Source organism: Gaeumannomyces tritici, assembly GCF_000145635.1.
Source record: "Gaeumannomyces tritici R3-111a-1 unplaced genomic scaffold supercont2.5, whole genome shotgun sequence".
In the NCBI taxonomy this organism is placed as follows: Eukaryota; Fungi; Ascomycota; class Sordariomycetes; order Magnaporthales; family Magnaporthaceae; genus Gaeumannomyces; species Gaeumannomyces tritici.
This window is the reverse complement of record NW_008804549.1, coordinates 733,933-758,285: the sequence shown is the minus strand read 5'-3', so window position 1 is coordinate 758,285 and position 24,353 is coordinate 733,933. Positions and strand designations below refer to the sequence as shown.

The window sequence follows — 24,353 nt, the reverse complement described above, 5'->3', positions numbered from 1 at the left end:
TTGTTGCCATTGCAGTGTATGGGTAGCCCTATGTCATACGTCTTTGCAATAGACCCCCAGCTCGCGCAGGCACATGGTTTAATGGACGAGCGCTTTTCAGCGGTGGGAATAACGGTAAGTTAAGGGATTGTCAGCCTAAGGGTTCCTTGGTAGACCTCGGCTGTCGATGAGCCCTGGTTTTATTTTGCCTCACGCAGGTCCCGAGCGGCAAGGAAACATTGATGACAACGGTAAGCAGGGAGATTGAAGATGTTCCCAGACAGAATGTTGAATGGGCCGGAAGTGGCGGGACACGCACACACGCAACTCTGGCAGAGCAGGTACCTAGGGTCGGCCTCTAACGACAACAACTGCTCCGGCTGCTGGAACCAAGAACCAGACAGGCGCTTCTTCCTGCAACGGCCATCCGCATACCTAGTTGTCGACAGGCGGGTCATCGTCGCTGGAGAATATGGCAGGCTCGCTGGAATCGGTTCAGAAATCCGAGGGCGCCGGGGCCTGGAACCGGGGAAGGAGGCCCTGCGGGCAGGAGGTGCCCATTCGCCAACCCGATAGCCAAGGGGCTAGTGTAGATTTAGCGCTAGCCCAACCGCGGTCGCTAAAAAAGTGGCAGGGGTAATGCACTCAGTTGACAAGGACCGGGCACGATTCACACCCGACAGGCAAAAGGCGATGCCAACGAAGTTTCCTGCGCGGCGGGGTACTTGATCCATTTGTAAATACAGGGTCATAAAAAAGGGCACAGGCCTTTGCGGGTTCAGCGGACTATGAGGCGGGGCCGATCAGTTCGGGCGGTTCCATGGATGGGCAGGCAGAGTGAGGTCGGGGAGTTGGTTCCAACGAGACAGTAAGGTGATTCACGATGTACCAAGCGGAATGTGAGCGGCCATCTTGTTTCCTGAATGGAACCGTGCTGCCCAACGCGTGCCAGGTGGGGTCTCTTTTGACGCATCGCCTCCTCGGTGGTGTGTGCCGATGGGCAAAACGGCCCAGCAGGAGAACTTCAGCAGAGGCGGGTATGTTTCCTGCCGCACACGAACGGGTGGATTCTCGGAATGGGTGGTCAGCTGCCCACAAAAACGTGTTTTCAAGTGGCTGTTAGATCACGAAAGACTGTAGTAGGGTTGGCACATAGCTAGCTTATCCATCCTCCAATCACGAAAACCCAATGTTGAGCGTGTAGTTGAGAGGCGACCTGCCCGTGATGTAGACGTGCTGGCCCTGGACCACGAGGTTCCCGTTGTGCCAGCTGTACTGCTCGCCCGCGGCGCCCGTGTTGATAGGGCCGGCGCCGTTGCCGTTCCCAAACGTGATGGTGTCCTCGCCAACCTTGTACGTGCCCTGACCCTCGACAAGACGGAATGAGCCGTCGTCGAGTGCTTGGATGCCCGACAGCTCGCCGCCCTGACGAAACGTCAGCTCGAGCGTCATATCGACGTTCTCCTCGCCGGCCACCACAAAGTTGAGATCGTAGCCGGTCGCGGTGGGCGAGATGCGCACGTCCGTCTTGAGGTCGCGCGTGTGCGCGGGTCGGTTCTCAAAGTCCAGCGCGGCGTAGAAGCGGCCGTCGACGGACCGCGACATGGCATAGACGCCGTCCGCGCGGCGGTGTTCGGCGGGGATCGGGTGGTAGTAGGGGATCTTGAGGTCGTTGCTGAGCCGCACCACACTGTTGTCGTACGCCAGCCCGTTGGACCGAAAGTGGCCCATGGAGAAGAACTCGGGGGCCAGGCGGACGGCCTCGAGCACTGCTCGTCCGTTCCAGGCCCGGAATAGCGTCGGGTTTGTCGACAGGCCGGAGCCGAACCGGTTGAAGAAGGGCGTCTCCTTGCCGTCGGCATACCAATCGGAGCCGCCAAAGGCTGCCGCGACCACCTTGCCGCGGCGCGCGCGGAAGAGTCCAGATGCCTTGTAGTGCTTGTCGAAGTCGACGAAAGCCTTCTTCTCCGCCGGGAGAGCAGCCGCGAGCTCGGGTCTCTCCAGAAGATCACCAAGGAAATCGCCGAGATCGGCGGCGAACAGTCGCTCGATCAAACGGGCCATGGCGGCAAAGCGCCCGTTCTTATCGAGCAGCGCGAGCTCACGGAACTGGACATAGTAGTCCTTGAGGACCTGGCGCTGGTTCTGGTCCTGCCGCCGAGAATGGGTGGTTTCAACCTCGCCATTTGTGGGCTCAGCGTGCTCGATAACAAGCTCAAGGTTCTTGCGAATGTGCGGGACAAGCTCCGTCCGGTTGAGGATGTGCGCGACTGTGAGCAGAGAGGGGTTTGCCACGTTGGAGTAGTAGATGGTGCTGCGCTCCGAATAAATGCCGTCCGCGTCAATGTCGATGCCCTCGGCGAGCCAGTCATCGATCCGGGATACGTAGCTGCTGTTACCCGTAGCGTGGGTGATTCGCGCCAGGGCAGAGCAGAGCTTCCAGCGATGGTTCGGAGTGTGCATGCCGCCGTGGGCGAGACCCGGGCCCGCCTTGGCCATCAGGGCGCGGATGGTTTCGGCAACCTTCTTGCTGCTGGCGTGGTCATCTGCTTCCAGCATGGTGATCATAACCCCGAAATCCTCGATCAAAAAGCCTGTGTCGGGTGGAGAGTGCCGGTTCCCCACGGTGAATGTGCCGTCTGCATGCTGGCGCTCCATCAGGGTTGCGAGCATGTCTTCTGCGTAAGACAGCAGAGTCTCGTTGTGGTAATAGCTAGACTGATCCCAAACAAACGGCGTCACAAGTCGCCGGACTTGTCGCGTGAGTCCGCGGGGAGAGCCGAGGAGGGAGGCTGCCTTCCCATCGATGACAGCCTGAACTTGGGCATCGGCGGCCTTGGTCAGTATCAGCAGGCTGGCGGCGTCGATACCGGCCGCTGTTGCCTGGGGTAGGCCCGCGGCGATGGCCGAGTGGGCAAGCAACGCCGCACCCAGAGTGAGAAAGCGGTGGTAGCTCATCATGTCTCCTTGCGGGCTTAGCTGCCGAGACTAGGAACCTTTCGCTGGTGACCTCCGTGGTGCAGCCTCGAAAGTCATGCGTAGCTGGGAGTATGCCTCGGTGACCACGCACTCTTATAGATCCACGACACGGTGAAGAGCCCCATCGTCATCTCGCGTCGGCCAACCTCATCCACCACCCAGTTGCGACCTCCCAGAACAGGCAGTTGCTTCTTCATGCCAAGGCTACATTGGCGGAGCTATTGTCGGCGTGACAGCCGATTGGAAGGGGTGATCGTTACCGACAGCGAGGGGGCCCGTGGCTATGGGGTGTTGTCTGGTGTCGTCCCCAGGAAAATACTACCCTAACCGAGGTTAAAAGTGAGGGGGTGGGTCGTGGGGAAGCCCGCATGGGTCTGCCAAGCAAACAAACGGCGCTAGATCCGAATCGAGGCTCAGGGGCGAACCCCGCATGGATTCCGTGTTTACTTCGATGTCTGCCAATAAGACGAATGCGCGAGGCAAACAATGAGGCGGCCCGAAAGACCACGTGCTGTATGACCCCCACGGGCCCAAACACCAGGCATTGGCTCCGGGAATAATAGTGCGACAGCTTTCATCTGATGATGGGCTCAAAAGCGGGCGACGCTTAGGCCAGCAGTTCTTCGACCCGAAAGGCGCGTTGGCATGGTGGCTGTCATACGAGCCAGGACGACGCGAGATAAACTAGACCTATAATATTAATATGCACCCTGCTGCCTGCCGAGGCCCCTAGTCGTGGAACTAAGGTGATTCGCCCAGACCTGTGATGTGGATCAAACTTTGGTTGGCGGAGCGCCCAGAGCAGAGGGACGAATGTCTAGGGAGGGATGGATGTCAGACCTGATTGTCGGGTCGAGGCGCTCTCAAGATGGATTCTTGACTCAAGTGGCATGTTTTCTGCGATGGTAGAACGGGCGGGCATAACTGAACGCAGGGATATGCGTACGGCATTGCTCATCATCTGGCCTGCTTCTAGTAAGGGTCTCTAGCCGTTCCGCCATGTGAATGGTGGCAGGGCAAAGGCAGAATGGTCATAAGGTAAAATAAGTTTGATTAAAGAGCATTATGGAGGTGGCCTAGATCTGTGTGTTCTCCAAAGTTAGCATTTGCGAATCTCAAACCTCAAAGAACAAGACGAGTTGAAGTAGAGAAATCAGCCCGGGGTGACATATCATAGGAGCGCCAGAGGCGCTCTTCAGATACTATCTTAGCATAAATTGAAGGAAAACATCATATCGAGGAGGCACTAGTAGCGACAAATACCTCCGTTTCTCCAGACGTGAAGCGGTGTAGAAAAAACCAACAGAACTTACAAGGAAAAGCAGCGCGCTTAGAACCGATTCCCCGGTCTCTTCCAGCCTGCCATCGAGCCAACCTCGGCGATACCTGCTCTGACGTTATCGACCACGGCCTTGGCCATGCCCTGGCCCCGTCTCTTGGCCGTCTCTCTAGCCCCGCTAGGCGAGAGCGGAGAGGAGCCGCCGAGCTGGGGCGTCTCGCTGCCCATGGTGGGGAGGACATTGTCGCTGGCCGAAAGGCTGATGAAGAGCGCGAATGGCACGAGCCAGACGCAGAGGCCGAAGTAGGACGCGATCTCGGTGAAGGTCGGGACGCCTTCGGGGTGATCGTAGTACGACGTCATGGTCCTGTAGGCCTGTTGCTGGCGGTGTGAGAAGTGCCTGAACCAGACGTAATGGTTGACTAGCACGAGGACTGTGGGGGAAGGCTTCTGTCAGCATGTGCGCGCGACGTCCGAGCTGCGCGACAAGGTGGACGCCGGGAAAGCCCCTCAGGGAGTGTGTGCCCAAGCGTGGGGACCTACCACACGAGAGCAGGAATAGCGGATCCGTAAGCTTGACGAAGGGGAACCTCCGCATATTTCCTAGGTATATGAAGTGCGAGAATATGCCCAGAAGGGTCAGGCCGAAGGGGAATCCGTCCGCGACGCAGAGCACGAGTTGGAGGCCCATGATGGAGTATATCAGTTTGGTGAGTAGTCGTTTCGCGATCACGGTGTGTTCTTCGACGACCTCGCTAAGGTAGTACAATCCAGAGGCTGCGGGAGGAGTCGCATCAACAATTAGCCAGCTGCAAGGCGCGCCGGGAGCCGGGTTTAGGGAGGCGCACCGATGGAGAGGGTGAGGAAGCAGAACCCCAGGACGGACCCGAGGTATCCGACGAGTGGAAGAATCCACATCTTGACGATCGGTGCGCCGATGCGCGGCAGGGAGTGGAATTAGGATGTTGGCGATGATAGCATGCTGATGACTGCGGTTATTTGCAGCGCGGCGAGGATAAATATTCAGAGGAGCTGTTGGTGACGTGTCGAATTTGCCCCTTTGTCGACATGTTGCAGATCGCGTCAATGCTTGTGTGTACCATACACAGTGGTGGAGCTTCTGGCTGCTCGTGGTCTGTGCTCGGAATTCCTATGTGACAAATTGAGGGGCAAGCTGCCAAGCTACATTATTTTGTGCCCTGCCATTTTATCACACCGCCTTTTTTTCACCCCGGAACGCGGAACTCACACGAGACAGCCTGCTATATCGACGGCAAGCCATTGTGACGCTCCTTCAAGGCTGAGGCTGCCGCCAACACATCCACAATACTCTAGACACGGGCGCGGAGTTGCCGACCGCCAGACGACGTCACAGCAGCCATGTCACGGCCCGAGGACACCCTGTAAGACTGTGAACCTCCCCCGCCGCAGCTAACCCCGCCTCCACTAACACCGAGACCAGCGCGGCCGACGTCCACTACGATGACACCGAGGCGCGCAAGTACACGACGAGCTCGCGCATCCAAAACATCCAGGCGATAATGACGCGGCGCGCCCTCGAGCTGCTCGAGCTCAAGTCGCCTAGCCTGATCCTCGACGTCGGCTGCGGCAGCGGCCTGTCGGGCGAGATGCTGACGGCCGAGCTGCCCGAGGACGGCGGGCCGCACACGTGGGTCGGCATGGACGTGAGCCCGTCGATGCTGGACGTGGCGCTGCAGCGCGACGTCGAGGGCGATCTGATGCTGGCCGACATCGGGCAGGGCGTGCCGTTCCGCGCCGGCACCTTCGACGCCGCTATTAGCATCAGCGCCATCCAGTGGCTATGCAACGCCGAGAGCAGCGACACGTCGCCCCAGGGCCGCCTGACGCGCTTCTTCAACGGGCTCTACGCCTCGCTCCGCCGCGGCGGCCGCGCCGTCTGCCAGTTCTACCCCAAGAACGACACCCAGCGCGACATGATCGCCGGCGCCGCCAAGCGCGCCGGCTTCGGCGCCGGCCTGCTCGAGGACGACCCGGACACCAAGAACAAGAAGGTCTATCTAGTGCTCACGGTCGGTGGCAGCGCCGCCGACGGCAGCGGCGGCGACATCACCGACGTGGTCAAGGGAATGGACAACGTCGACGTCATGGACGTCGCCAGGAGGAATCAGAAGTCCGGGAGGGGGGAGATGAAGAAGGGCAGCAAGGCATGGATCATGAAGAAAAAGGACCAGATGGAGCGCAAGGGTAAAGTGGTTAAGTCGAGTTCCAAATACACAGGCAGGAAACGGCGTCTGGCGTTTTAAGTAGGGGGTCGACTTTCTGCCGCTGGAGTTCTAACGCCAGTGCTTCTTTACCTGGCATCACGATTTGCATTGTACGGCGTTTTGGTTTTTGGGTTTTTGGGGCCTGGGTGGGAAAATAACTAGCGATTTCTTTCTGGCCTGCCTTTACTCTTGTGAGCATTCTAGTGGCGCCATGTCCTGAGCTGTATGAATCTGGGTTGCCATTCGGCGACGTGATGGAATGAAGAGCTCTGCCCGCTCGCTGCATGACATCTGTCGAGCTACGGCCAAGCATGGTGCCTCTTTGTAAGAATGTGAAGAGATTCACAAAGAAAACGCTTGGGCGCTGAGCCACAACATAGTCTTGCTGCTGGCCCCCTTGTCTCACGCACACGCAAACCCAACCCCGAGGTCAAACCCAGGCCTACTCACTGGGGCGGTCCCGGCTGGCCCAAGTCGAACCACCGTTAAATGACGATGGCTGCCGGTAGATGTGGAAGATTTAATCGCTGTATTTCATGACGGAGTTGGCGAACAACGTCGGATGGCAGCGCTATTGGATCTTTTTCTGTTTGGTGTTGGTATTGTGGAAAGTTTCTGTGGCAAATCTATATCAACGGAACAGTGCCTCGCAAAACTCGTGTATCCTGCCGGCCCCTCTCCGGCCCGCGTGATGTCGCCCATGTCCCGCGCGCAAGCCGCCCTTTTAACTCGGTTCGCTTTGGGTCCCTGGCTCAATCGCACCTGATGGAGCTGGCCCTCCTCGCCCAGCCGTAGACGCCGAGGTCCTCGATTGGGCGCCCGTACTCAATCGGACCGAGCGAGTTGACGTCGCAATAGTGACCCCTGACTGGTAGTCAGCCACAGCGGACTTTTGAATCAAAACCATGACTGGACGGGAAAGAGGGGCGGCATACTCGTAAAACCGGCACGGGCCGTTGCTCGCAATGTTGACCGCCACGATGGCCTTGTCCCACTGCGTCCAGCTGGGGCCTCCAAACGTGTCTGGCATGGCGGGCGGCGGGGAAGATGCAACGGTCAGAACGCACATTCGGGAGAGCACGCAAGAGGGGCGGGGGGGGCCGAGCTTACAGCAGACTTTCGGGTCCAACGTCGTGATGGCATACTGGCCCCTAAAGTTTCTCTCCTTCCAGAACTGGATCTGCGTGATGGCGCGCTTCTGCATCTCCTCGGCGGCGTACCCGTGGGGTGGGCGCGCCGGCACGGACTGCACCGTGGTGGCGGTGTTGGGCACCGACTCAATCCCCGGCGCGGCCTGGACCACGGGCGGCGGCTCGGTGGTGCCGTCGGGCATGACGGCGGCCGTAGTGGAGCTGGCCGCTACGGCGGCGTAGAGGAGGTACGGGCTCAAGCGGGCCATGCTGGATGTGTGTTGGGCTGTTATCAAGGGTGCATTGGCTATCAAAGGAGCCGAAGGGAAGCTGGTCCTCTGCTTGCAACGGTTCCGACCTGCTCTTTATCACATTTTTCGCTTGCCAGCCGGGGATGGGTCCCAAGCCAGCACCATGCAAGACGCGCGGGTAAGCTGACCGGCGCCAAGCCGCAAGGTTGGCTCGGGGCCGCTGCGGTGCCTTTCGTGGCTGACGTCGCGATTGGAGTCGGACCATCGACGGCGGCGGACAGTTGCCCAGTTTGGGTGCTGGGATGCGCGCCGTCCAGGGTCTGCAAGACAAAGTCTGGTCCGCTGGCACGTTGACAGCAGCATGCAACCTCGCTGTTCTATTTGTGGCCCCGCCCCCTGCTGAAAGTCCGGTTGTCTGCAATTCAACCATTGAGCCTGTTTGGCGTGGATTCGTCTGTACCGCTGCGTCAGCCGCAGCAAAGCGCCGATATAAAAATGCAGAAAAAAAAATACAAAAAGAACGCGCGACCGGCTTGCCAGCTCTGAGGACAGGTCAAGGGACGGATAACACTTACCTGCGTCGTATATTCATCCATAAACAGTCAGCACTGTAGCAAATGGGTCGGAGAGGAGCAGACTTGACCTCGCCGGTGCGGTTCGCAGTGAGCGCACCGGAGAATGGCAACCTACAGGGTTCGAACCGTTAGCCTCTTGAGCACCCTTTTGTCAAGGACAAGAGCTAGCAAGCCGATCGCCTGACCGTTGGGCCACTCGCGTTATTGTTGAAGAACGGCGCTCTGGACGCTGCCCATGGAACCTGGAGCCGCAGCACAGGGTCAGGAGGGCAGAATAGCACAGAGACTCTGGCGGGAGAGTCCAGGTAAGAAGACGAGGGCCCGCGCCTGGCGAGTGCAGGCTCTATTTTCTGGCCCGAGCTGCGGAGGCCGTATCCACCCCGGTTGCCCACCCCAGACACACGAGCCTCTGAGGAGACGCGTGAGGGGACTAGGAATGCACCAGCGCTTTCTTTGCTTGGTGGTAGGGCGGCTTTCTGGCCTCAGCCTGCTCCATGCACGCGACAACTCCCCCTTGTGGCCGATGAAAGCATTGCAGCCCCCCCTCTTCTGACACCGGCTCCGGGTGCACGGTGTTTTCCTGGATCAACCACTCGATATCTCGATGCCACTCCCGTGTCCGATACTCGCCCGCGCCGTATATTAACAGTCAGACCTCGACAACCCGCGCAGCACACCGCGTCATAACAGCACCCGTCGCCCCTCTTCCTATCGGAGAAAGTGTCGCTAGCGCTTGCTGATGTGGGGGGTAGCACCGGATACTAAACGCTCAAAACTGCTCCAACACCGCGCATTACACACGCGTTATATATCATTTTACTTTTGGCAGGGTATCACTCAGTTGGCCTAACACGCATATCGTATTTTCTTTATGAGACGCTAGGAGCCCGCAATGTGATACGTGAGATTCGCTGACCAAAATATCGCGGACGAAAAATAGAAATAAAAACGCGTACCCAGACAAACTTCAACCTCTCCAATCCCTCCTACCAAAACGGGATCTTTACGGACCACGGGTCTCGAGCGCGCGGTGCTTCCCACTTCGACCCTCGTGGGCGACCAAACTCGGCAAGGCGTAGGATATAAACTTCTGAGCAAGGACGGATCTTTTCGCCTCCTCCGGCTCCTACTCAGCGGCAGTGCTGCGGAGCAATGTCGCGCTTAAAACCGGCCTTGCCTGACCGGCTTGGTGTCAGGCTTGATGCTCCCCGCATTCTTGGCCCTACCCGCCTTCTAGCAATCAGTCGGGCCCGGGAGACACCCGGGAGCGTAGGGGGCTCGGGCGTGAACATGGGGCTCGGCAGCCTAAGGCGCAACATCGCGCTTAAGAGTACGGGCGTTCCCCCTGGGCTTGGTCGAAATGATGGGGTCGGTAATGGAGACCTCCCTGGCCGCACAACCCCTCCCGCCCGGGAGACATCCGCTGCGGATACGGGGTAGGATCTTGGGCTCCTGGGGCGCAACATCGCGCTTGAGAAAACGGATGTTCCCCTTGGGCTTGGTCGGGACGATAGTGCCGATAACGGAGGGCTGCCTGGCTGAGCAACGCCCCCCGCCCGGGAGACATCCGCTGCGCATACGGGGTAGGATCTTGGGCTCCTGGGGCGCAACATCGCGCTTAATGGCACGGGCGCCCCCCTTGCGCGGCTTGGTCGAGATGATAGGGTCGGTAATGGAGACCTCCCTGGCCGCACAACCCCTCCCGCCCGGGAGACATCCGCTGCGGATACGGGGTAGGATCTTGGGCTCCTGGGGCCCAACGGCTCGGGCTTGCAATTCGTCCGTCAGCGCCTGTGGGGCGGGCAGGGCGGCGATCTGGCTGGCGAGCGAGACGGTCAGGACGGCCTTGACGATGGTTGACGTGGTGAAGTGCATCTTGGAGGAGAAAGAAGAGAGGTAAAGGGGGGAAAGAGACGACAAATAGGAAAAAGAAAAAGGAAAAGGAAAAAGACAAAAGGAAATGGTGCAATTGAGAAGACACTGGTTGGTGGTGGAGGAGGGAAAATGTGACAATATCTCTGGGTTGGACGGCGCGCCTTTATATAGGCGCACCTCCTGAGGGGATGAGCGCGGGCGAACACCTTAGACAAGGTGGGGAAAAGTGGACACCTAGACCTCAGCCAAGGTGGGAGAAAAAATGTGTCGTCTAGCCTAATTGGGGAATTTTTTAAGCTTCCACCTTGTCTGAGGTGTTCGCCCACCTTGGCTGAGCTGACTACTCTATTTTTTTGCCCTGCACCATCCATCGGCCCGATGCGTGCCGCAACAGTCGAAACACGAAACATCGCTGCACGGACACATTAATAGCCATGGCCCTGGTCTTGCCGGGGTCCATCAACGGGGCTTCAGCTATTTTAGGCGCCGCATTAACCCGCGGCACCTAAAGAAAGAATTCAACAAGGCAGGGGTGCTCTCCGCAAGCAAAGCGTTGTTTCTTGGATGAGCGTTACAAAGGGATATATGCCTTGAGCTTCCTACCCACTCTCATGCAATTACTCCAGGGGCGCCGCTGAAGTGGTTAGCGACAGAGTAGGTTGGATTGAGTCTCTAGAATATATTCCTCTAGCAGATATCCATGTGCGACGACGACATTGCCTATTCTTGGAGCGACGCCGTGGTGATGCCAAAAGCTATGGCTCTGGCTGCTCGTGCTTCGCCCCAGCCGCTCATACGCATGGTAGGTACCTATCAAGTAGTTTCACCTTGTCAGGCTTGGCAGTCACCGTGTGGAGATGTCTCCCGATAGGGTGCCTTGTCGCTGATCAAGGACACCAGGAGAAGGATGACTGCCACTGCAGGCCCGCAGCTGGCATCATTATGCATGCTTTCTTCTCCCCCCCGGCTCTTCCAGCTTTGACTGCTAGAAAGCCAGGCATTCAAGCGCGGCGTGTGATGTGGCCCCAAGCGGCCTATAAACCTTTGCTCTCATTATCGACCGTCTCGTTATCGCTATCATGGCCTGTAAACGTGGCGGGACGCTGTCGTTATTCTGCCGGCATTCACCATGCAAGCCCACGAGACCCTGCCGCTTGGGCAGCTGGGCGCCTGGCGGTGTGGGCTCTTGACATCAGCGGCCTCGCCAAGGTCCCACATTTAGTAGGCACCTTAGCTAGTACCCGGCGGAGCGGTTGAGCGCGTGTTTTTGCACAGATCATAGGAGCAGACCCTGATGGACATCGGTACCCACCAGGTCGCAGGGGTCTGGCCTGGGCCCTTGCGTCCGATCTGTCTACTTCTAGCACTGGCTGCCTGGACCCCGTCATCCTGCCCTTAGGTTTCGCCTGCTCGCTGTAGCTACTGTGGGAAGGTGCTATGGCGCCCTACCTCCACGAGCGGAGTGTGGGTCAAGGCTCTCATCTCCAGACTAGACGCCCAAGATCCGGATGGATACATGTCGGACGCTGGGCTGCCTCAGGCACGCAGGTGTCTGTAGCTTCCCAAAGGAAATGGCTTCTCTGACCTCCTTCCTTGCGGGGAGCTCTCCTCATGGATGCAGTCTCACTCACTTCCCATAGCCGAGCATTAGCATGGTGACGCAAGCGTTGACAAAGAAGGCACGACTCGCTCATGTTCCGGAGCTATGGGAGCTTCTGCTCCGTGCCTCCAGGCAGCCGAGGCGTCGCTGTCATAGGTTGCGCCGGGTCTTCCGGCCTTAACAGCGAGATGGACAGAGCAACCGAAGCTTCATGCAAGCCGCAGGAGTTAGGATTCGTCATCTGGAGCCCAAGCACGGCTCTGCCCATCTGCTGCTGCCTGGCTATCGTGTGATTATCGCTGCCTGCACGAAACACTGTCTAGATCGGGCAGGGAGGGCGCTTCCTCGATAGATGCCTAGAGGTACTTACGCACTTAAGGACCGATCAGAGAGGTGGGTGCGCCGCAAGATGTACTGCTCCACGCCCTCTAGTGTGATGTGGTACCTGAGTGGCATGACCCACGTGGAAGCTTTGTCACATGCCTCCCACACTTGAGGACCAGCCCTGCCTGTTCCCTTACTTATCTCTGTCCCCATATGGCCCAGAGTTCCTTCCTCTGTTGCCCCAAGCCCCCGCGCATTGTTGCTGCCTACTGGTGGTGGCTGACGTGGCCGTTCTCTGCCGGAGCTCTCTCTCCGTCCTCCAACTGCCCTCTCGGCCTATTTAAACCCAAACATTCCCCCGCTCGTCGTCTTCAAACTTGAGCCATCTTCCATCATCGGTCACCTCTTCATCTTATTGAGTATTCTTACTCAATATCTTTTTTGGGGGGGGGGGCCCTCTCTCTTCACAACACAAACAAACTCTTCCTTTTTCCTCCCGGGGGCGGGCGGGCATCACCAGCGATGATCCGAACAAGAGCCCGCTCAGCCCCCGGGAGGATATCAACCTCAGCATGAGCCCGTTGGGCGGCAGGCCCTTTCCTCCTGGGGGCAGGGACCAGCACGATCCGAACAAGAACCCACTCTGCCCCCGGGGGGATATCAACCTCAGCATGGGCCCGCGGCCAAGGGCCGAGGGGCCGCGGGTCGGCCTGCCGCCCAACAAACTAGTCTGTCCGCCCAGCCTGTGTCTCTAGCCTGCGTCTCCAGCCTGCGTCTCCAGCCTGCCAGTCCATCCAGCAACCCGAGCACTGTCGCTCAAGTCTGCTTCCCGGCCACGCCTCCTGGAGCCAGATCTACACCAGCTTCCCAAAGCCTTGCCCCCAGGAAGTCCCGTCAACCTGCCTTTGCCGCTGGCGCTGGATGGCAATCCCTATGCCTTCCCCACTCGAGGCCTACTCGGCATACCGACCGAGACATCACTCCATCCCGACGGCCCAGTGCCCGCTCTCGTCAGAGCCTTGTAAGTTCGCGTCCCTGCACCCGCAAAGGTCTTCACTTGTTCTCCTAGCTAACCCCAATATCTCGAGCACCAGGGTCCAATTCACCCACGCACTAGTTGTCTTCCTACGTCGATTCGAGGACACAGCGAGTATTCGCCCACAGCGGAAGCAGATAGACCAATTGAGCCACGTCCTGATCTATCAGCGGTTCATGTGCCAAGAATGCCAAAGCCAGAGGCAGCGCTGTGGGGGTAAGTGCCGACGTTTCCCTACACTCCCATTGGCAGATGGTGTCCTGAACGTCCCAGCTAACACCATGGCGCCGGCACAGGAATGGCCGTAGCCAGTGTCAGGCACTCCCTTGACTTGTTTTGGCCGGCGATCCTTCTGGAATTACAAGGATGTTGGCGGCTGGAGGGATATTTTTTTTGGTGTTTGTCTATGCGACTGGTCCCAACGAACGCCCTTCTCGTTGACAGGGTGCCAGCGGAGGTTTTTTATACTCTGTGAATGACAGACATTCGGGTCCATCTCACCTCACAGGGTGTCTGCGGAGGTTCTGTCACTGTCTCTGGATGCATCGGGCGCAGATGTTCTATGGTTTTCTTTTTTTTTTTTCCCACCGGGTGCGAGGACGGTCTTAGCCCTGATCCTCGACAAGAGACCTTCCATAACAGCAGTGAATGCAAGCTCCGGAAATGCCTCGCGATCATGCCATTCGTTGTGATTTTGGATTGCCACATAATTTTCGTGAGAAACGGCTCGCCAATCCTGCCGAGGAACCGTGGGCAAACCATATCCCAGCGCTACACATGATGCAGAGACAAACGCAGTGCCAGGGACATGAGACTAGGCGCACTTACATATCATTACTAAACAAAACAGGTCAAGAGTTGCCATAGCATTCTGCCACTGAATCACATTGACCGGCGTGCTCGTTTCCCGATCCCAACCGGTCCGTTCCAGGTCGTATTGGGCCGCGAGAATACGGGCAAGCCAATTGAAAACCTCAATTGCAGCATGGGTGGTGTGGTACGGCGCCTGATTCGATCGCATTGCACCCATGGCATCCCTGATTGTTCCATGCGAGATGCGGTCAAAGGTGAGCTTCCACGCCTTTCCGGGGCTGTCGCAGCGGCGATGGTTCTCCTTCGTCTGAGCGGGGCGATGCGGGGAAATCAGGGCCCCCCTCCTGGGGTTCGGCAGCGTTCTCCCACATCGGCAAATCGACGGGCAGATGCTGTGCCGATGTCTGTGGGCGTCTTAATGGGATTCCACACACGTCGCGGCTCCGGGGTTACATACGTTCCGTGCTACGCCTGCAGTAAGACACTCGGGAGGAAGCAACCTTGACCGCCCGTCCGTATGATGGCACGAGGACTGCCCCTGAACTCATAGTGGCCGAGCCATGTGCCTGCAGAGTGTGCCGCCATGTGCCTGCAGAGTGTGCCGAGGGATTTGCTCATCACAACTTTCCCCCTCGTTGGCGAGTCACGCGACTGGGGCACGGCAGCTGGGCCCGGTGCAACCCCGCGCTGGGTATAGACTAGCATCGATGACATGGATGACGAGATTATGGGGTAGCCGGAGATTGACCAAATGTAACCTCCTGCCCACACTGCGCAGGTCGCTCGCCTGGGCAAGAACCAGTAGCCACGCGTACATAAAGATGGGCGCCGTCCTATTGTTTTGTCCTGGGATCAGATGATGGCCCTCACACCAGCCCCTGACTCTCGTTTTCCGGCGTGGTCCTTGGATCCAAGGAAGAACCTCACGGCTGCGGATCAAGATGAAGACCTCCAACATATTCTGGCTGGCGGCAGCGGTGCCCCTCGTGGCGGCAGTGAAGTGCGAGACGTTCAGCACCAAGTGCGCCGCACTCGCCAGCAAGATCTCGCTGCCCAATACCACCATCTGGTTCGCAGAGGCGGTCGCGGCGGGCACCAACATCAGCCTGCCCTACAACCCTCCCGACTGCGGCCCGTCGTTCCAGGTTGCGCCGGCTGAGGTCTGCCGCGTCTCGCTGCTCCAGGAGACTTCAGAACGATCCAACGTCAGCTACGAGGTCTGGTTGCCGTCCAACTGGACCGGCGGCCGGTTCCTGAGCGCCGGCAATGGCGGTCTTGGTGGCTGCATCGGGTACGACACACTGGCCTATGGCACGACCAGGGGCTTCGCCGTCGTCGCTGGAAACAACGGCCACAACGGTACCTCGGGAGAAGCGTTTGGCTATGACAAGGGAGTCATCGAGGACTTCTCCTGGCGCTCCGTCCATGGCGGTGTCGTGCTTGGGAAGCAGCTCGTTGCCGACTTCTACGGCCGCCCGCACGCCAAGAGTTACTACCTTGGCTGCTCCACCGGCGGCCGACAGGGATTTAAGATGGCGCAGGATTTCCCCGAGGACTTTGACGGCATCGTCGCCGGCGCCCCCGCCTTCTCCTTCAACAACCTGACCTCCTGGTCCGGCTACTTCTACACCGTCGCCGGCAGGCCTGGCTCGCCCGAGTTCCTGACCTTTGACCAGTGGGGCGCCGTGCACGCCGACATCGTCGCGACCTGCGACGGCCTCGACGGGGCGGCCGACGGCATCCTCGAGGACCCGGACCAGTGCATCTACCGCCCGGAGAACCTCATCTGCGGCTCGCCCCGGGCCAACCCGGCGACCTGCCTGACGGGCCGACAGGCCGAGACGGTGCGCAAGGTCTTCAGCCCCATCCACGGGCTGAGCGGCAACCTCGTGTACCCGCAGCTGCAGTACGGCGCCGACTTCCCGGCCTTTGCGGGCATCTACCTGACGGGCCAGCCCTTCATCTACTCGGAGCAGTGGTTCAAGTACGCCGTGTACCGGGGCACCAACGTGACCTTCGACCCGGCCCAGCTGGGCCCGCGCGACTACGAGGCCTCCGAGGCGGCCGACTTCACGGGCATCTCGACGTGGAAGGGCGACCTGTCGGCCGTGCGCGACCGCGGCGCCAAGATCCTGCACTACCACGGCCTGCAGGACCCGCTCATCACGAGCACCATCAGCGCGCGCTACTACGACCACGTCGCCCGCACCATGGGCGCCGCCACGGGAGAGCTGGACAGGTTCTACCGCTACTTCCGCGTCTCGGGCTTGGCCCACTGCACTGGAGGCACCGGCGCGAGCGACATACTCAACGGCGCGGGCCCGAGCACGGGCCCGGACGAGAACGTGCTGTGGGCCACCGTGCGCTGGGTCGAGGAGGGCGTCGCGCCCGACACCATCACGGGCAGCGCCGTCACCAACGGCGCCGTGGACTACAAGCGCAGGCACTGCAGGTACCCGCTGCGCAACGTGTTCAAGGGCGGCGCTGGAGGGAACTTCAAGAACCCGGACAACTGGTCCTGCGAGCTGTAGGAGTGTCGGCAATGGGGGTTTGTGTTGGGCATGCTGGTCCTCATGACGGGAAATGAGATCAGGACCCGGCGCATACATAGTACAAGGGGACAAGAGGAAAGAACGAGAAATGATAGTAAAGCCAAATAATAATCCTCATCTTTCTTGCCATTCAAGAGTGTGTCGTGTGTGTCATGGGCTGCGGCTGAAGCAGCTGGATTCGTGTCAACGGCACGAAAGAAACATTGATGACCGGCATCGCTGGACGGTTTACGCTAGCTCGCCGCCGGCTGCTGGGCTTGATCAGGTGGCTTCGAGCTGTTTGCTCTTCCTGCTTGTGTCAACAAGACTTTCTATAAACGAACTGGAGGCATTTAGCAGAAAGAAGCCCTTATATGCAGGAGCGGCACACAAAATATCCACCGCCAACAACCACCTTTGACATCTAGATTTGTCAACTTCAGCGTCGCATCATCAGGAACCCTAACATGTTAGAGATTGCCCCACCTTTCTCTGTGCAGCCAGGGCTCACGGCAGTGGTGGTACTGTGCAAGTCTTGCTCGTTCAGGCTCCCCGCCGACCATGCCAGCACATGCTGCCGCAAACATCGCAACAAGGCACACAATACCTACAAACGATTTATTTCTAGGTGAAAAATATACCTGATAGTTCGCCGTGGGGATCAAGTGGTGTTGTCTAAGCCCGGGCTGTGAAACGCCCCCCACTGCCCTGGTGCAGGAAGATCCAGGCCTCTCTCGCAGAGCGGACGGGAACTTCACATCGCCCTCAGCCCAGCAGAAGAAGCTTGAGCAGGCAGGCGCAACCTCCAAGTGGTCGGCACCTAAGGGCCATCAGTCTCTGGGAAAAGCGGGAGGGCCAAGCCCAGAGCTCCGACGTGCTCTGCTGCCCGCGGCACTTGGCCCAGGCGTGTTGCAGGGCGGCGCCGCCCGGTCTTGAGTGGCATCGTGCCTTCCTCAACCTCTATTCAAACCACGGGAAACGCCGCACCCCGTCGAGGCCGCAGCCAGCCGGAGCAAAGTGGCCTGATCTTTCGAGCCCTGGGAACCAACAAGGTGCCCTCGATCTCTTCCGGAGCGTTCTATTCACATCTATATCCATGTCTAGGCCCACAGCGCCGGCCGCCAAGGTGCTGCTCCTCGGAGCTTCTGGCCCGTTCGCCACGCGTCTTTCGTGCGTTACTATGCAGCCAGCAGGGGGTCTGCCCTCTGGAAATTGTGGGTCTCTGCCTCGCCCCGGGGTATATAATGGTGGTCTTTCCTCCCTCGTCCCTCCAAGTCTCTCTTTCTTCTTCTTCCTTTTCTTTCGAGCCGGACTTCCTGGGGGCTCGCGCCCCTAGGAAGTCCCGTCACCGCCGCAGCGCGGGTTGGGTCTTTGAGCCCCTGTGACTCGGGACATCACGTGGTCTTGGTCTACACATGGTAAGCATTTCCACTTCCTCCGAATGCGCGACGTGTGCTAACTGGAAACCCGAGGAAGGCAAGGCCGTCCGGCGACCGCTTCCGCCAAACCAAAAAGACGAAGTCTGCGGGCCCGAGTCGGTCAACGCGCGCGAGTGGATGCGCATCTGCTCTTGCTCAACACGCGGGAGTGGATGCGCATCTGCTTCGAGCTGCTCGACATGCTCAAGGCGCACAAGAAGGGCATCCGACGGGCGGCCAACAACACCTTCAGCTTCATCGCCAAGGCCATCGGTTCCGCAGGACGTGCTGGCGACGCTGCTCAACAACCTGCGATCCCCACAGACGGTGGTCACATCAGACCGAGACTCCTAGAAATGGGCGAGCACACAACACTCTTCGACGAGGGCCCCACGGACCGTCGAGACTAGCTACGAGAGCTCCTGATGAGAGAAAGGGAGCGGGAGAAGGGGAATGAAGCGCCGGGTCAGGATGTCGACATGAAGGACGCACCCGTCAATTTGAGCTCATAATTCTGATGTTTCTAGCCATTCATAGAAAGACTGCTGCCTTGCTCCCACACCATTCTACAACGGAGTTTCTTGCTCAGTGAAGCAGTTTCAGAGTACCTAGCATCTCGACCATTTTGTCCTTCAACACAAATTCAAGTGCGGGAATCGTACGGGAGTATAGGAGTTTCAGTGCTGGCTGCAATCTCGGCGAGTCTGGCTGGGTTTGGGGGACTTGCGATCTCACTTATTGGAAGACTAGTCACCGTACTTAATCTGAGCATAGCTAGGCTCTTCACTTTCCTTGACAGTTGATCTCTCCCACTTCAATCCCATGGCACTGTATGTTGTGTTCTCGAGATTGTTCCTCTCCAGTCCAGTATTCGCCCGCCAATGTAGATGCGGGTCTGAGGCCGCAGAGGCTTGAGACGAAATGACCACTAGGGCCTCGAGAGATCGAGGAATATGGAGATCCCAATGAAGCCCAGAGGCCCGCTGGCAGTGAAATAACTACGGAGCTTCCAGATGTAAAGGGCCAGTACATGTGTACGATCAGCACAGACAGCCCGGGAGCCCCACGATCCATACACCACTGGCCAGATTCATATCCACAGCTATATATCAAGGCAAACTTCGAGAATATGTGGTCCTTTTGATGTTTCCATGAGCTGGAGCTCTTGGGTTCCCCAGGAATTCATGTGGAGAAGAAAGCACACTGCTCTGCGCGTCGATGGGTGGCAGCAGGTAGAGGTCTCCAGCAGGCGTCTAACAGCCCATGTTTGCTGTTTCAACACAATTGAGGGAGCAAGTACACAAGCCCATACTGAAGATAGGGATTGCATGCGCAGCAGGGCGTAATTAATTGGTTTCTTCCTCAGTTCACTATGAATCCATAAAACGTCAAAATAACATCCCAAGGCAAATTCTCGAACAATCCCTGCCGTGTATGCTACAGCACCAGCGCTCGAGTGATTCCTCCAGTATTATCTGTGTAAGATGCGAGCGGTCTGGATATGGTGGCGCCCCTCCTTTAACCCTACAGTCATTCCATGAGGAAGGTGGGCTGCCCTCGCTCCTTCCTTTTGTGACGCAACAGCTTCGACTTTTTGCGCCTGACTGGCCCGCCAAAAGAGACGAGCCGATCTCTGGCTGGTAGAAGAAGTCTCCCAGCAGAAAAAAAGTTTCTTCTCTTCGCCCGCGAGACCCGAGCCTCGCTTGACGTCTGCCTCTCTCTTGCAACAGCCATCGTCTTCCCGACGCCGCATCTGCACGCGTCGCTTCGTTGATATCTTGAGCACAGAGATCCAGCTGCGCATCGCATGCCTTCTCGAGTCTTTTCGTACACCAGGTCTCGTCGTCGTTCTTTTCTTTCCGTGCCTACAATCATCCAAAGCTGTTCCGGCACTTCCTCGTTGACGATACCTCCTCGCTGAAAATACCTCTGCGATACTTCTTTCTTCAGGACCCAAAATCATTTTTCATTATTCCTTCCCGTTCTACTTTACAAGCCCTACCCGCCATTCCACTGTCGACAAGAGCAGGAAAGGAAACCGGCCTTGTACCGAGCATACTGGAATCGTCTTCAAGACCACTGCTCAAAGTCAGAAGAAGACCCGGTTCATTCAAGCCTCCTTTGCCTGTCAAGATTCAAAGCTTCACACGGTACCTCCGCTTCCTTCAAGATGTCCTCCTCCAACCAGTCAGGTGATGGCACGACGCCTTCTGAGAATATCTCCATAACACGAAGCGCTCCGATCGACATTCCCTCTTCGAGCTCACAGTCTGCCTCCAGGGGTGAGATTCGGAGAGGCCGAGCGAGAGCCATCCCCACATTCACAGAGAGCTTCAACGGCGATTTGCAGGATGATGAGGCTTCAGCAGGCTCAGAGTCAATTTTCCGCCTAGACATCAGTTCCACTCCCATCGACGCACGCTCGCTCGGCCGTGGATATCCTCCTGTGCTCAGACCCTTGACGGGCCCGTCGATGGTTATGGCGGGAGGGGACCGCAGAGCCATCACGAGAGCACGCTCGATCACTCGTGGCTTTTCCCCTCCTCGCCTCCCGACTATGCGGCTGGCGCTTGCCGGACCTGTCACCAACGCCAGGAGCCAGTCCAGAGCTGCCACCTCTTTCGCCGGCTACGAGGGACGCACCATCATCTGCGCTGTCGCCGAGGCCCGTGGAGTCGCCCCTCCAGTTGGCATTGCCATCATCGACATCGAGCTTGGCAAAGCTACACTGTGTCAAATCTCAGACACTCAGTGCTACGTCCACACCATCCACAAGATACGAGTACATGAGCCCAGCCATATTCTCGTCATCTCCAGCAATGTCGCTCCTGAGAAGTCGATGCTGTGTGGCGTGCTCGAAGAGGAGATAGTTGGAGCCAGCATGGTGCCTCTGCCCCGTCGATACTGGACTGAGGAGATCGGCCGCGACTACATCGACAAATTGGCTTTTCTAGAAGACATCGAGGCCCTGAAGGTTTCTGTCGAGGGAAAATTCTTCTCACTCTGTTCTCTCGCCGCGGTAAGTTAACTCGTCCCCGCCTAGACGACCTCCCAGGTCAACAAGCCATCCATCTATTTTTTAAACCGAGGAACATTTTAACGTCTGACAATGTTCGCACAGGCATTCAAATATGTCGAGAGCGAAGCCCGCGTCAGGATCGCGCCCAACAGCGTGGCCATCCAGTACGAGCCGGCGGATGACACAATGATGATCGATGTTTCTTCGATCCATAGCCTGGAGCTTCTGCAGAACGCACAGAATGCCCGATCGCGGAACTCGCTGTTCGGACTTCTCAACCACACTCTCACCCCGATGGGAGCCCGCTACCTCAGGAGTTCTATTCTTCAGCCATCCACCAAGCGTAAGCTTATCGAACCCAGGCAGAATGCAGTCAAGGAGCTCTCAGAGTTCCAGGGTCTGTTCTATGACGTTCGAAATGGTGTGTTCCCGTTGCTCTCCCAGCCTCCTTCCTTGTTGTGAACATTAACTAACTCGTTGTTTGCCTTTCGCAGCCTTGAAACGGCTCCCGGACATTGACAAGGTTGTTTCTCAAGTAAGTTGCCGGAGCTTTCTTTCTCTGCTGGCCCGGTTCCACTCCCGCCACACGAAGCACTTACTGACCTATATTTTGTAGCTCATCTTCATCCGCATTGACAATGACGAGGACCTTGCCATGACCCACGAGCAAAAGAGCATGATCAACTGCATTCTCCAGATCAAGCAGTTTGTTGCAGCAATCCCAGCACTCCACGACGCTCTGAATTTGGCAAAGTGTGATGTCTTGATCAAGGTCCAGGCGCAGTGTCTCCCAGAGATCACGCAGAAGATTCTTGACATCATTGACAAGCACGTCGATAAGGACGCGCTGTTCTCCCAAACACCTCTGGAACGTAGAGCCCAGACCATCTACGCAATCAAGGTAGGATTTGAAGAGAGCCACACTCTCGATGCTGTTTCCCAGCATCAAGCTTGAACGCAGAGCTGACCCCAGGCGCTCCCCCAGGCCGGCCTCAACCCCATGCTAGACCTGGCCCGACAAGCGTTCGCAGAGCAGCAGGACAATGTTCATAAGCACGTCAGCGAGTTCAATGGTAAGCAGTTCCCATTTTTGCCTGAATTCCCTCAAATGCTCTCCTTCAGCCATGATCTAACCTGCCCTGTCGACTAGCCGAGCACAACCTTGTCAGTGAGATCAAGTTCGACAGCTCTCGCGGCTACTACCTTCGGTTCCTGGCTAGCGACTACATCGAGGCCAATCTCGCGCATCCCGATCTCCTCATCAATGTCGTCCCCAAGAGGACTCACTGCGAGTGTCAGACCATCGAGCTTGAAAAGCTCAACCGGGACATCAAAGCAGCCGAGGACGAGACTCTGATGAGAGGAGCCAAGGCAATCGGCATGCTCGCCCATGAGCTCCGCACGGAGATCCCAGCGCTGACCCGCCTCTGCCAGGCGGTTGGATATCTGGACATGCTGGCGAGCCTGGCCCATGTTGTCACCGCCAACGACTATTGCCGGCCCGAGATCTCAACCACCATGGCGCTCAAGAAGGCCCGGCATCCGCTCGTGGAGAAGGTATCTACACCGTTTCCTACGGCCCCGACCACGTGGATACAAATTACTTCGAGGACACGTTGCTAATCTGCCTTTCCTGTCGCTGTTGTAGTGCGTCGACAATTTCGTACCCTACGACGTCTACGCCTCGCCCGGGTACACCTTCCAGGTGCTGACAGGAGCCAACATGAGCGGCAAGAGCACCTTCATCAAGACCGCCGCCGTGATCCAGATCATGGCCCAGATTGGCAGCTTCGTGCCGGCCCAGACCGCCACCATCCCCATGGTGAAGAAGGTCTTCACCCGCATGATCAAGGACGACTGCATGGAGGAGAATGTGTCGGCATTCTCCCAGGAAATGAGGGAGATGGCCTTCATCCTCCGGTATGTGACAATCCCTGGGATCACACATACCCCCTGATCGATCGGCACACTAACAAGTCATAGCAACGCCGACAACAAGAGCCTCGTCGTCGTCGACGAGCTGGGCCGTGGCACCAGCACCCAGGACGGCCTCGCGATGGCGATCGCGATGGCGGAAGAACTGCTGGCGAGCGGGGCGTGCGTCTTTTTTGCCACGCACTTTCACGAGCTGGGTCAGCACCTCCGCTCAACGACCTAGACGCCCATGTAAATAATATTATTGTATCAATATACTGATTCTGTACTTGGTGTTAGCCGAGATCATGCAAGGGATGCCGCGTGTGGTGAACCAGCACCTCCGAACGGAGGTGCGGACCGTCGGCCACGGTGAGGCCGCGAGGCCGGAGCTCAAAATGCTCCACACTGTGGCCGAGGGTCCGGTCGCCCAGGGCGACTATGGCCTCCAGCTGGCCAAGGCTGTGGGTTGCCCCAAGCCTTTCCTGGGCCTGGCCCAGGTCGTCGCCGACAAGTTTCGGGCCGAGGCCGAGGCGCGGGCCGAGGCCAGTGGGGGTGACGCGGCCCTTCGGCGTCGGGCCCTTGTGGGCAACTTGAAGGAGGTCCTTCTTCAGCTCGGCGCCGACGACTCGTCCTGTGCTCTCCTCAAGGGAGTTCAGGACGAGTTCGTCGAGAGAATGGACGCGGTTGGCGGCGGCGGCGACGGGGAGGAGGGGGAGGAGGAGGACGGCGACGACGATGATGATGATGACGACGACGACGACGACATGGAGCTGGGCGAGAGCCCGATGTAAGCTAGAAACTGTTGCTATGTTTTCTACTTTTGCTTTGCCATCATAGAAGGGCGTCGAGTGGAATGCCAAAGTGATATCGTAACGTATGGCAAATATCATGTAGGACACCACTGCTACAATGTGCGAGATATAATACAGGTTGTGACATGGCTCTATGCTTGTGGTCTTGATGCGCTGGCGGTGAGAGGTCGTTGTGGGAGACCGGGGCAGATACTCGCTTCGGCCTAGTGGTCAAGTCTACTGCCCGCGGGGTCCTATAAGAGCCGAAGGGGAGGGCCGCTGATGGAGGCAGAAGCTCGCGCCGAGTCGGGAAGCCGGAGAGGTCTGAACTGCCGATCTCGCCCTGCCGCGATACCCACAGTGACCCTCAATGTGGGGGACCAAATCTCGATGATGGCCACGCCCTCGCGGGGATCGAGATCGGGCACAGGCGAGCAAATACGTGCGTTCTTCCACTGCCGGCAACGCAGTGAGGATCAGAGACCTTGCATCACCCAAAATGGACATTCCATCTTGAGTTCCACCGGGCTGGAGCCGGCTACAGCTAGCAGGCCCTAGCGCCAGGGAGATGCCCCAGAGGCCGCCCCCCC

General features: G+C 58.1%; 8 protein-coding genes across 8 annotated transcripts; 3 read left to right on the top strand and 5 right to left on the bottom strand.

Moving 5' to 3' along the window:
* Nucleotides 1-570: 570 nt before the first annotated feature.
* On the bottom strand, nt 571-3,306 carry GGTG_09244 (hypothetical protein). Its single transcript, XM_009227088.1, has one exon. The coding sequence runs from the start codon at nt 2,938-2,940 to the stop codon at nt 1,156-1,158; it is 1,785 nt and encodes a 594-aa protein (XP_009225352.1). The 5' UTR covers nt 2,941-3,306; the 3' UTR covers nt 571-1,155.
* A 680-nt stretch (nt 3,307-3,986) lies between these two features.
* GGTG_09243 (hypothetical protein) lies at nt 3,987-5,338 on the bottom strand. Its single transcript, XM_009227087.1, has 4 exons — nt 5,086-5,338; nt 4,781-5,014; nt 4,272-4,671; nt 3,987-4,040 (listed from the first exon to the last, which is right to left on the bottom strand). Exons 1-3 carry the CDS (start codon nt 5,153-5,155, stop codon nt 4,289-4,291), a joined length of 687 nt encoding a protein of 228 aa, XP_009225351.1. The 5' UTR covers nt 5,156-5,338; the 3' UTR covers nt 3,987-4,040; nt 4,272-4,288.
* A 71-nt stretch (nt 5,339-5,409) lies between these two features.
* On the top strand, nt 5,410-7,026 carry GGTG_09242 (methyltransferase). Its single transcript, XM_009227086.1, has 2 exons — nt 5,410-5,640; nt 5,700-7,026. Exons 1-2 carry the CDS (start codon nt 5,618-5,620, stop codon nt 6,520-6,522), a joined length of 846 nt encoding a protein of 281 aa, XP_009225350.1. The 5' UTR covers nt 5,410-5,617; the 3' UTR covers nt 6,523-7,026.
* Nucleotides 6,951-7,976, bottom strand: GGTG_09241 (hypothetical protein). The gene is made up of 3 exons (XM_009227085.1): nt 7,594-7,976; nt 7,419-7,506; nt 6,951-7,347 (listed from the first exon to the last, which is right to left on the bottom strand). The coding sequence occupies exons 1-3, from the start codon at nt 7,880-7,882 to the stop codon at nt 7,236-7,238; spliced, it is 489 nt and encodes a 162-aa protein (XP_009225349.1). The 5' UTR covers nt 7,883-7,976; the 3' UTR covers nt 6,951-7,235.
* A 1,304-nt stretch (nt 7,977-9,280) lies between these two features.
* GGTG_09240 (hypothetical protein) lies at nt 9,281-10,500 on the bottom strand. Its single transcript, XM_009227084.1, has one exon. It carries the CDS (start codon nt 10,312-10,314, stop codon nt 9,745-9,747), a length of 570 nt encoding a protein of 189 aa, XP_009225348.1. The 5' UTR covers nt 10,315-10,500; the 3' UTR covers nt 9,281-9,744.
* A 3,276-nt stretch (nt 10,501-13,776) lies between these two features.
* GGTG_09239 (hypothetical protein) lies at nt 13,777-14,304 on the bottom strand (the record flags this gene model as incomplete). The annotated part of the gene is made up of 2 exons (XM_009227083.1): nt 13,777-14,045; nt 14,103-14,304. The coding sequence occupies 2 exons, from the start codon at nt 14,302-14,304 to the stop codon at nt 13,777-13,779; spliced, it is 471 nt and encodes a 156-aa protein (XP_009225347.1).
* Nucleotides 14,305-15,028: 724 nt separating this feature from the next.
* GGTG_09238 (feruloyl esterase B) lies at nt 15,029-18,834 on the top strand (the record flags this gene model as incomplete). The annotated part of the gene is made up of 3 exons (XM_009227082.1): nt 15,029-16,614; nt 17,336-17,788; nt 18,095-18,834. 3 exons carry the CDS (start codon nt 15,029-15,031, stop codon nt 18,444-18,446), a joined length of 2,391 nt encoding a protein of 796 aa, XP_009225346.1. The 3' UTR covers nt 18,447-18,834.
* Nucleotides 18,835-20,593: 1,759 nt separating this feature from the next.
* GGTG_09237 (MutS protein) lies at nt 20,594-23,850 on the top strand (the record flags this gene model as incomplete). The annotated part of the gene is made up of 9 exons (XM_009227081.1): nt 20,594-21,055; nt 21,158-21,476; nt 21,550-21,590; nt 21,672-21,956; nt 22,041-22,128; nt 22,206-22,612; nt 22,704-22,975; nt 23,039-23,187; nt 23,270-23,850. 9 exons carry the CDS (start codon nt 20,594-20,596, stop codon nt 23,761-23,763), a joined length of 2,517 nt encoding a protein of 838 aa, XP_009225345.1. The 3' UTR covers nt 23,764-23,850.
* Between the last annotated feature and the right edge of the window lie 503 nt (nt 23,851-24,353).

Coding starts and splice junctions, on each gene's coding strand:
- GGTG_09244 (XM_009227088.1), bottom strand. CDS start 2,940: ATGATGAGCTACCACCGCTTTCTCACTCTGGGTGCGGCGTTGCTTGCC.
- GGTG_09243 (XM_009227087.1), bottom strand. CDS start 5,155: ATGTGGATTCTTCCACTCGTCGGATACCTCGGGTCCGTCCTGGGGTTC. Junction 5,015..5,085: donor CTTCCTCACCCTCTCCATCG/GTGCGCCTCCCT, acceptor CTCCTCCCGCAG/CCTCTGGATTGTACTACCTT. Junction 4,672..4,780: donor GCTATTCCTGCTCTCGTGTG/GTAGGTCCCCAC, acceptor CTTCCCCCACAG/TCCTCGTGCTAGTCAACCAT.
- GGTG_09242 (XM_009227086.1), top strand. CDS start 5,618: ATGTCACGGCCCGAGGACACCCT. Junction 5,641..5,699: donor TCACGGCCCGAGGACACCCT/GTAAGACTGTGA, acceptor CACCGAGACCAG/CGCGGCCGACGTCCACTACG.
- GGTG_09241 (XM_009227085.1), bottom strand. CDS start 7,882: ATGGCCCGCTTGAGCCCGTACCTCCTCTACGCCGCCGTAGCGGCCAGC. Junction 7,507..7,593: donor GTTGGACCCGAAAGTCTGCT/GTAAGCTCGGCC, acceptor CCGCCATGCCAG/ACACGTTTGGAGGCCCCAGC. Junction 7,348..7,418: donor GGCCCGTGCCGGTTTTACGA/GTATGCCGCCCC, acceptor ACTACCAGTCAG/GGGTCACTATTGCGACGTCA.
- GGTG_09240 (XM_009227084.1), bottom strand. CDS start 10,314: ATGCACTTCACCACGTCAACCATCGTCAAGGCCGTCCTGACCGTCTCG.